The 10,262-nt window shown below is 34.7% G+C and overlaps 2 protein-coding genes across 5 annotated transcripts; one reads left to right on the plus strand and one right to left on the minus strand.

Moving 5' to 3' along the window:
• Window positions 1-2,390: 2,390 nt before the first annotated feature.
• On the plus strand, window positions 2,391-4,847 carry LOC116029426 (uncharacterized protein At2g34160-like). Of its 2 annotated transcripts, XM_031271428.1 has the most exons (5): window positions 2,391-2,526; window positions 3,190-3,238; window positions 4,225-4,287; window positions 4,387-4,451; window positions 4,550-4,847. In XM_031271428.1, exons 1-5 carry the CDS (start codon window positions 2,395-2,397, stop codon window positions 4,700-4,702), a joined length of 462 nt encoding a protein of 153 aa, XP_031127288.1. In that variant the 5' UTR covers window positions 2,391-2,394; the 3' UTR covers window positions 4,703-4,847. The 2 variants fall into 2 exon arrangements, with proteins under 2 accessions (XP_031127288.1, XP_031127287.1); XM_031271427.1 differs by having other exon boundaries at window positions 4,225-4,451.
• On the minus strand, window positions 4,135-9,436 carry LOC116029425 (myosin-binding protein 1-like). Of its 3 annotated transcripts, XR_004100330.1 has the most exons (6): window positions 9,263-9,436; window positions 8,881-8,951; window positions 7,574-8,637; window positions 5,577-6,988; window positions 5,317-5,391; window positions 4,135-4,320 (listed from the first exon to the last, which is right to left on the minus strand). XR_004100330.1 is itself a non-coding variant. In XM_031271425.1 (5 exons), the coding sequence occupies exons 3-4, from the start codon at window positions 8,550-8,552 to the stop codon at window positions 5,580-5,582; spliced, it is 2,388 nt and encodes a 795-aa protein (XP_031127285.1). In that variant the 5' UTR covers window positions 8,553-8,637; window positions 8,881-8,951; window positions 9,263-9,436; the 3' UTR covers window positions 5,033-5,391; window positions 5,577-5,579. The 3 variants fall into 3 exon arrangements, 2 of the variants coding, with proteins under 2 accessions (XP_031127285.1, XP_031127286.1); XM_031271425.1 differs by lacking the exon at window positions 4,135-4,320 and having other exon boundaries at window positions 5,033-5,391; XM_031271426.1 differs by lacking the exons at window positions 4,135-4,320; window positions 8,881-8,951 and having other exon boundaries at window positions 5,033-5,391.
• Between the last annotated feature and the right edge of the window lie 826 nt (window positions 9,437-10,262).

The following is a 10,262-nucleotide window of genomic DNA, read 5'->3' on the forward strand; positions in this document are numbered from 1 at the left end:
ATTCTTATTTTTTTAATCAAGTAATAGTCCTACCTACTTCAATTCATGTATAAGGTGTAAATTTCAACTCCAACAAAGGACTTAAAACAACCAAGTAATAGTCCTAACTACTTCATGTATAAGGTGCAAATTTCAACTCTTACAAAGGACTTAAATTTCTCTCAAAAAAACAAAGGACTTAAAAATCTATATGTAAATTATCCTGACTCATTTAAATAAGAGTTAATTCCCAAAATGGTCCTCCGACTATAGCATTTTCTTAAATTGATCCCTTGATTTTTAATTGCACCCAAAGTGGTCCTCCGATTTTTTAATTTTAAGCCAAAATGGTCCTCCGTTAGTTTTGGCGTTAAGTAGGTGTTAAAATGAAGGGTAAAATTGGAAATTCAAGTTTTGTACTCCAATTTAAAGCAATATATGATTCCTTTCAACAGGTTGCACACTTATTTCTTCAAATTGGATTTTTGCTCTCCTAAATCTACAATCAAAATATGGGATAATTAACTAGAAGGCCAAAAAAGTTCATCTTCAACTTCATCCACTAACTTTCAAAGGCAAAGATTTCTTGCCTTCTAGTTGATTATCCCACATTTTGATTGCAGATTTAGGAGAGTAAAAACCTAATTTGAAGAAATATATGTGCATGCTATTGAAGGAAGTCATAGATTGCTTTAAATTGGAGTGCAAAACCTAAATTTTCAGTTTTACCCTTCATTTTAACACCTACTTAACGTCAAAGCTAACGGATGACCATTTTGGCTTAAAATTCAAAAGTCGGAGGACCACTTTGGGTGCAATTAAAAATCAAGGGACCAATTTAAGAAAAGGTCATAGTCGGGGGACCATTTTGGGAATTAACTCTTTAAATAAATATATATCAACAATTGGTATATATATCTCTTGTTGATATGATTAATAGAGGATATTAGTCAATCCAAAACTTTTATGGTTATCTACAAATATTCAAATAATAAATAATGTTCTACATTTATATCTTAAAAATAAATAAAAGACCAAAAATATAATTAGAACTACTGTAATTTTTAGTCCCTCAACTATTATTTATTTCTCACATTTAATTTGATCTCTAATTATCAATTTTGTCACATTTAGTAACAAGTATATTCTTGTTGCCACATTCGATACATTATGTCCGCTGTTCGCTAGAAAATGTAAATTTTCTCTCATCTAAGATTGCTACAAGGGAAAAATCTATCGTCCATTCAAATCTAAATACACAATAATATTACTAAAATTTTTCGTTGAAGCATTCCTACGTGAGAAAAAAATTGCATTTTCTAATGAGTGATTGCAAGAGATTTGGTTGGCAAGACTAAATGTGGCAATAAAAGCATGCTTATGCACCAAATGAGACAATTAATACTTTTGGATAAAATGTTGAAAGTAGATAATAGTTGAGGGACCGAAAGTGACAATAACTCAAATAATTATTTTCCTTCATTGCTAAATACAATATGATTACTTGTAGACCAATAAAAGAGATAATATCTAAAATAGTCTCTCAACTATGTCATAATTCCCAATTTAGTCCCCATCTATCAATTCATCCAAAACTACCCTTTAACTATGCAAAATTTATTAAATTTAGTACACATGAGGACTAAATTGAATAAGTTTTACCTGCCCGACCAATGGATAAATTGATACTCATAACCAAATTGAAAATTATGACATAGTACATCAGAAGATCACTTTTCATAGTAACTCCCACTAAAACGTTCACCCCCAACCATTTTATTTTAAGTGATAAGGGAAATTCGCAGTCACTATCCAAAGGTGTGCACTGGATAAAGTCCACCCTGTGACCCTAGATAATAAAGAACCACAATGATGGAAGTAAATTAGCTGCATATTAGTTGCATATGTTACGTTGCTTATAGCAAAGCGACTCAAACCAAGAAAGCCAATAGGCTACCAAGAAAGTCAATAGGTTGCTCCCGCAACATTTTTAATCTTATAATAAGTTGACAACACATGCAATATAATCATTATCCACCAATAGAAAAACCTAAATTATAATAGATATATGAATGCCAAATGATAGTAGTGTCCCGGATTAGGAGCAAGACCAGTGGCTAGTATCTATCAAAGTGGGTAACCATTGTTTTTATCTTTACTTGGTCAAAACACCCATACCTTTGGTTCTCCTCACATAAAGGAGGAGACCTTCATCATATTAAAAGCCCTTATAACTCCCTACTTTTACTCTCAAAATATTTATACCAATTTTTCTCTTCTATTTCCAACCCAAAGAGGAAACTAGCTTAAGAGTACTGCAAAACAACACTTTATAATATTAAGAGAGGTTGAAACATTTTTTTTAATTTATTTTTTTTAAAAAAAATTAGTTTGTTTGGTGAGAAAGACAACAAGATGACAATGGAAGCTGTGGCAGTGGCAGTGGCACCCCAGCCAGCAACAAACAACACTGAAACACAGAAGAAAAATAGGATTCAAGTTTCTAACACCAAGAAACCCCTCTTCTTTTATGTCAATCTTGCCAAGGTTTTTGTTCCTTGCTTGAATTTATCCAATTTATGGGGGGAAATGAATGTGAAAATCATGAATTATGACTCGCCAAATTTGGGTGGGTGGATGTTGATTCTCGGAGAAAATACAAGTTTGAAATCATTTAAATGTGTCGTTGCATGTTCGTCGTGTTTTTTTCAGATATGTTTTTTTTGTTAAAAGTGAGTTTGAAGTAATTTGTCTTTGGTTTTTTTTTTTTTTTCATTTTGTTTTCTTTTTTCTAAATATTATTTTTAATAGTAATGTGATAATGAAAATGATTTTAACAATTTTATCTAAATTATTGTAGTTTAAAAGTGAGTTTGAAAGTAATTTTTCTTCAGCATTGTGTTTTTTCTAGATTTTTTGTTTTAATAATAAAGTGACATTGAAAATGATTTTAACAAATTATCAAAATTATTGTATTTTAAAAGTGAGTTTCAAGTACCCGTGTTTTATGTGTTTTTTCTAGATTTTTTTTTATTAATAATGTGACAATTAAATTGATTTTAACAATTTTATTGAAATTGTTGTAGTTTAAAAGTTCTCCTGAAAATCCCCTTAGCTTCTTCATTTATGCTTGTATAATTATCATATGATGTATTAATTTCATATGATTCATATGAGGTAAAAATAATGTGTTTTATCATTTGCTTGCAGAGGTATATTCAGCAGCATAATGAGGTTGAACTATCTGCTCTGGGCATGGGTAAAATTTCATCTGTCAATCCCTTTTCACTTAATAACCTTAACAATTCCTTCCTTTATTATTAAGTATAACATACATGGCACCCTAGAAAAATTCATAAAATTCTCACTATGCATTTTGTGCATATGTAATCATCAATCTAGGATATAAATCCATGAATCTATAAAAATTATGAAAAATCTCAAAATTCAATCCTCGTGTCTGCCTAATGGCGTGGGTCGTGCACTCTCATCTCTTAAGAGAAGTTGGGAGTTCGAAACTCTCTTATGAAAAAACCAATATGCAAGGTTATCAAGGTGTCGCCTAGGGCGATGCCTAGGCGTCTGGGCGGTCGACAACGACCGCCTAATCTGCTCGCCTGCCTAGAACAAAATGGCCGGCAAAGTCGCCGGAAACAACCGCACGCGCCGGCGCGTGACGGCGGAGCAGTTTGGAGATGGTGGCGCGTGACGGCGCGAGCCCTCTGGTGGCGATCGGACTTCTTGTCGTGGTGTATATTTTTCCTGTACATATCTAGTCTGATTTTTCTATGCCTGTGTATACATACATAGAAAGGACCCAAAAAAGAAAAAAAGTAAGGATTCTTGAGCTGCCCAATATAGTGCAAGTCTCAGTGAACTTTTGGGTTGCCCAATGCAATACAAGTTTCGAGGAATATTAATATGGCATTTGACATTTAATATTAATTGGTTTAAATCTGAATATATATATATATATATATATATATTACTCATCGCCTAAGCGGTCGACGGCATCTTGCCTAGAAAGTTCACCTTGATAACCTTGCCAACTAGAAAGTTCACCTTGATAATCTTGCCAATATGACCAGCACTTTGCCCCTTAATTGGATTGGCTTGGTGCAAATAGGGATTAGTCAGACCAAAAACCGGGGAAAAAAGAAAAAGAAAGAGAGTGTCCAATTCCATGTAATACAATAACCTATTTTCACCCTTTAATTGAACAATCCCCTTCAATGAAAATTACAGCAATCACCACAGTAGTTACAGTTGCTGAGATTCTGAAGAACAATGGATTTGCAACTGAGAAGAGTAAGTATTCTCTTTCACTCTCCTCTTTTTACCCTGCAAATCTCCCATTCTTGTTAACAAAAAAAAGTAAAAAACTTTCAATGCCTACAAATGGTGCAGAGGTTTTAACATCCACAGTTGGAATGAAAGACGAAGCAAAAGGCCGCATGGTTCAGAAAGCGAGGGTAACATACAGAAAATTCTCGTCCTGTTTTGTTTTTTCGTTTTTTTTTTTTTTTTCCTTTTTTTTTGTAAGTGTAACATTGGCTAACTAACTATTCAGATCGAGATCGTGCTGGGAAAAACCGAAAAGTTCGACAAATTAATGGCACCGAACAACAATAATGCAGCAGCAGCTGAAGCAGCGGAACAAGCAACAAACAAGAACGAGAACAACCTCGTCATCAAGGAGGAAAACAAGCTGCAGCCACAGTAGTAGCATATTTCTACGCCCGAAAACTCATACTTACTGTATCTCAGTCTGGATATGAGTATACTATACTATTCTTCTGCTATTACATATTTTATTCGCTATAAGAGATAAAGATATATATAAATATATATTTATAGTGCGAAGCCACAGCAAGGGCGAACCCTCCCCCTGGGTTGCCAGGGCTGTAGGTGCACCTCACTAGTTTTTTGTATCATTTTTGCAGTTTCTTTTTCAGACTTGTATCTTTTCAAGATACAGCACATATATAATATTGTGTTTTTTTTTTTGTTAGTAGAAATCGTTGTTTTCTTTACTATTTCTGCAAATTGGAACAGATCCAAACTTTTTTTTTTTATTTTCTCAGAATATTTACACAAATGAAAGTCATAGATTAAAAAAAAAAGTATACCATTATAGTGTGAGCTTACTCAAAAGTTCCTGCCCACATACAATGATACCCTAAAATCCTTGAAGGGAGTCACCAATGAGGACGCTTTTCGAATTTTAAATTTTCAAGCAATCTGAAGGAAAACAAACTAAAACGAGAAAGAAACGAAACGTAAATAAATCTTCAATGTGCTGTTCCTATGAGAAAGCAGATGAGATTGTACACTCACATAGTTCTTTGCTGACAGTGAAGCTGCGATCCTCGTCTCGGGAAAGTCAACTCGTACACTTTTATCCATTTGAATCTGTGATGATATAAAAAGGAATGTCAATTAATAGATATAAAAAAAAAATAAAAAAAATTTACATAATAATGTATTCCCGGTGGGCAGATTTGGTATCCAAAACGGATTATTGTTTCAAAGGAAATGCACATTGACATATAAATATGCCACAATAGCTAATATTAGCGTTAAATTTAAGTGTTCACCTTTTAGCACGAGAGTTGATCTTTTCTCGAATGTAACTTTTGCAAGTAACCAGCTATCTCCCGAATGAACTTAACCCCTTCTTCCCCGTTCCCAAGAGAGTTGATGGAATGCTGAATTATGTTGTGTTCTGCCTCGAGCAGTTTTAATCTGTCGGTCAAAGTCGACAGCTCGTTTCTTAGTGCATCCAACTCGATACCTCCGGCCACGTTTCTGAGTTTGTGAGGTAACGTGGATGGTTCTTGAGAACAAGGGATTCCTTTTTCTTTTATTGCATCTTGTTGCAAATGACCCGCTTCTATTTCGCTATTTCCTTGACAATCCTCCCTATGGTCAAGTTCGACGGGATTACTCACATTAACCCATTCCTCGGCTGAAAATTCACCATTAATCATATCTGCAGCAGCGTTGTTAGAAAATAGACGCAGCTCCTCTTCCAATTTCTTCACACATCTCGTAATGTATAATTTTTCGTTTTCGAAATCAAGGATCGAGCTTCCCGCCATTGGTTTCGCCATCTCCCGCTTTGTATCGCCATCTGCATTGCCGAGAATATCATCACTAATTCGTGTGCGAGTTTCCTCTAAATTCTCGGCCCTGATTTCCTCTATAGTTGCCTCCACATCCTTCAAGAGAGTAATGTCACCGTATTTCTTTTTATATTCTCCAAGATCACCTTCTAAATCTTGTATAATTTTCTCCATCTCCACGACATTTTCGTTCGCTTTCTGAAGCGCTTCGTTGTCGAAGTCGGCTTGCTCCTCCATCATTCTTAGGCACTGCAAGGCTTCCATCTGAAGTGCCGCTTTTTCTTCTTGCAATCTAGTAATCATCGCCATTGCTTGATTTGCCGCAACGGCAGAAGCACTTCTCTCCTCTTCCAATTCTTTGTACAACGCACCAATAAATCTCTTGTCGTGCTCCACTTGTCGTTTCAATCTATCCACCATACTTTCGCCTTCAATTTCACTCACCGTGCTTCCGTCTAGCGAGATATTAGACTCGTTTCTCTCAAGCGAGATCTTTCTTTGGATCATCTGTATACTGAGAGACGTGGAACCATCAGAACCTTTAAGCTCATCGCTATTCACAGACAGTCTGGTCCCGATATCATTTAATGAAGACTCAATTCCCCGGTTAGCAGAAAATTGCGACAGCAGGAGCTTCAAGTCTTCACTGTTTTGCGTAGAATCCTTAAAGGACATCTGCTTCAAAAACTTCCCCGAGAGTTGCCTTACCCTACCACTGGTAGCCAACTTATAAGCATCACCTAAATCCAAAAAAGACGTAGCCATCTGTGCACTAGTGTCAGTTGTGTCGGGCTTAGAATCCAACGGTGTTTCACTTGACGGAATAAAATCACTCCCTGACTTGGGCGTTTCCTTCTCCAACTCTATGGTCATTGTTGCAACAGCTGCCGTAAAAAAGCAAGGATGGGTGAGATCTAATATCTGAATGTTTTTAGTATGTTTAACAATTCTTATTTATACTTTTAGGTTGATTCATAATTCATTTACGGAAACCTATTGAAGTTAGGTAATTACATCATTAAAATCACTAGTTATCGTTAAATAAACAGTTAAAATTAACCAAATTTGGAAGAAAGTAATTGTTAATATAGGTAAATGTCTAAAACTATGCACCTATCTGCAGTAATATAAATATGTTTCAGGACATCTGATTTTATATATGGAATATGTTGAGTCCCACAAAATATAAGAGAGAACATATGAATTTATAAGGCCATGAGTTAAACTAGCTAATTGATTGGATTCAATCTTTCAGTGTGGTTTTGCCCTTTTGTGCATTATAACCCAATTGAGTGACCTTGAACCAATCTAAGATTATGACATTGGTATCAGAGCTTGTTCGGTCCATTTTGTGTCTTTGTGTCTACCAGTGGTATATTTCAAGTGGTCACCCAGTTAGATTCAAAATGGAGGCCATGGGTTAGACTAGCTAATTGATTGGATTCAATAAAATTAAAAAGTTAACTTACCGGACTCAAGTTTAGGTGACGGAGGGACCTCAACGAAAGATGTAAGTTTAGATGGTGCAGATATTTCGGGGACACATTCAGCTTGACTCAAATTAATCTCCCTTAACTCATGGCCAACATCTTGAGCCAAAACTTGATTAGAAGGCGGTACAGACACTGAAGATGGATGTATCAATTTCTCGGATGTCAAGTCCTCAGCTACGGTAATATTTTGAGGTTCTGGATGTATACATCGATCAATTGAATCCGGTTTGGAATTCTCCCTTTCACGAACCACATCAGCATTTTCATCGTCTGAAATTGCAGCATCGGATTCGCTCTCAGAAGTAATCCTGACATTTTTGTATTCTGAGAGAGGAAATTGATGAAACCGGTTCCTCATCTCCTCGTCATCCCTATCATCCGCATTCTCCACAGGCAAAGGTGAATCAATTTTACCCGCCTCGGAACCAAAAGATGTAATCTGAAGCAACTTTCGGGCAAAACCCTTAGAACCGCACTGCTCCTTGCAGCAAAAGCAGTTTCTTTTGCTCGAACAGTCCTCTAGTAAAGGATCCTCATCAACAAGGTGAGCATCTGCACCTAGTTTCCCCGCTATTGATCTATACATTTCCGTGTTTAATTTATCTAAGGTTTCAAATGAGAAGAGGCACCTTTCACACATTCCACGGGCATCAACAAGGTTATCGTGAAGATGGCAATGAACCAACGAAGAGATGTTCAACTTGTGGTTGTAGCAGACCAAATCCCAGTAAAAGCCCGCTCTTTCCTTGCCCAGAACACGATCCATCCTCGAGCAAAACAAACACGGGATTTGCAACCGACAATATAGGGCAAACTTGGTGATCAAATAACCAAAACCACCATCAATAAACAGCATAAAGATAAGCACCCACTCAAAAAATGCCGATGATAATGCTGTTACTATACTAGGGACAACCTTATCCCAACATCTAACCATTGGCCTCCTCGCTTCCATTCTGATTCCAAACTCCAGAACAAAACTCGAGTGCCCAAAGTGCAATAAATCCAATTTTTTCTCAAAATCAAATCAGCAGGCAACTCTGTAATTCAACATATATCATTAAAAACTTCACAAAGTACCATCTATCACAACAACAACAAAAAAATAAAATAAAATAAATTACATCTCTTATCTTTCTAGGTTGTTATATGTTAACCATGAATCATGACAAGGCAAATTAAAGTTCAATTATACTACATTATTACTCAAAGGGTCAACATGTGCAACCACAAACATTAATTTTCACAAATAGGCTATTTCTCCTTCCAAATTTACAACATACCTGATTATATAGTACTATATGTTATTGAATGACTGATTGAACTTATGTATATGCACAGTTTACACCAGAATCTGAAAAAATTCAAAAAAAAAAAAATTAAATAAATAAATAAGCTCCATCAACAGAACTTAATCAAATTATCATACTAAAAAAAAAACCATCTCCCAAACAAGATCCAGAAGCATGTAACCCTTGAAAATTTTACCAAAAACACAAAAGATTCCAAAAACAAGCAGTCAACCAATACCAAATTGCAGGAAAAAAAAAAAGCCCAGAAATTTAAAAAATAAAATAAAATGATCCCTTTGCATATAAACAGAGATAGAAAGTAGTGCAATTTTCAGGAGAAGTCAAAGACAGTGAAAGGGAAGAAGAAGCAGACCTGATCATCAAATGAAACAGTGCCAAGTGTCCACCCAAACAAGATTTTGCAATCAATTTGAGATTCTTGGATGCAACAAAGAATCAACCCAGGAGAATTTGTAAGACAAGAATCCTCAGCAGAACTTGGTGTGTTTTTCTTGAATTCTTCGTTTTGTACTTGTGTAGTCTTCTGTATAATAATTGCTAAAAAAAGTTCGAATATTTCCGCGGACGGTGCACTTGTTTACCGGAGTAACTTTTGCTACTTTTGCATCTATACCCTTCTTTTCTATATAATTTGCACATAAAGGCCCAATGTTTGGTAAAATTGCATCTAGAATCGAAAGTTGATATGTAATTTTGCTAGGGGTATGGAGGTGGGTTGATAACTTGATATTGGCAAGCTGAGCATGAATTACCCTATGATATGTAGACGTATTTTTGTATTCATGATTTCGTATACTTTTAAAAAGTTTATGTCTTAAAATCATATAATGTTATTCATTGTATATAATTAAAATTAGTACACTCTCATTTTTTTTAAAGTACAAATTGTAATTATGAATAAAAAATTGTTACCATTGAAATATAGTACGTATAAATTAAAAATTACACTTTTTCTATTCATTTATTAAAATATAGTATGCTATATAATATAATTATTTCCTTTTTTTTAAAAGTTATTTTTTAAACTAGCAAATAAGACAGGTTAGAGTTAAAAAAAAAACAGTCATTCATAACTCCACGGTGGTGTGGGCTACATGCCTACGTCGTATTGATACTCCTAACTTTTGTCTAATAAATAGTGTGTAATGTTTTTTTTTTTTTAAGATTTTACTAAAAAAAAAAAAGAGAAGAAGATACAAATGTTAGAAGTAATTGCAATAACCGATTGATATAGACTAAAAAGAATGCTAGTAAAAGTTTTTATTTTTCCTAAAGAAATGAAAATTTGGAGAAAGAAAATTATTTCTAGCCTTAATTATCAAATTTGTACCTATTTTAGTCTTCCAAATTAA

This window comes from Ipomoea triloba, chromosome 9, assembly GCF_003576645.1.
Source record: "Ipomoea triloba cultivar NCNSP0323 chromosome 9, ASM357664v1".
NCBI classification, from domain to species: domain Eukaryota; kingdom Viridiplantae; phylum Streptophyta; class Magnoliopsida; order Solanales; family Convolvulaceae; genus Ipomoea; species Ipomoea triloba.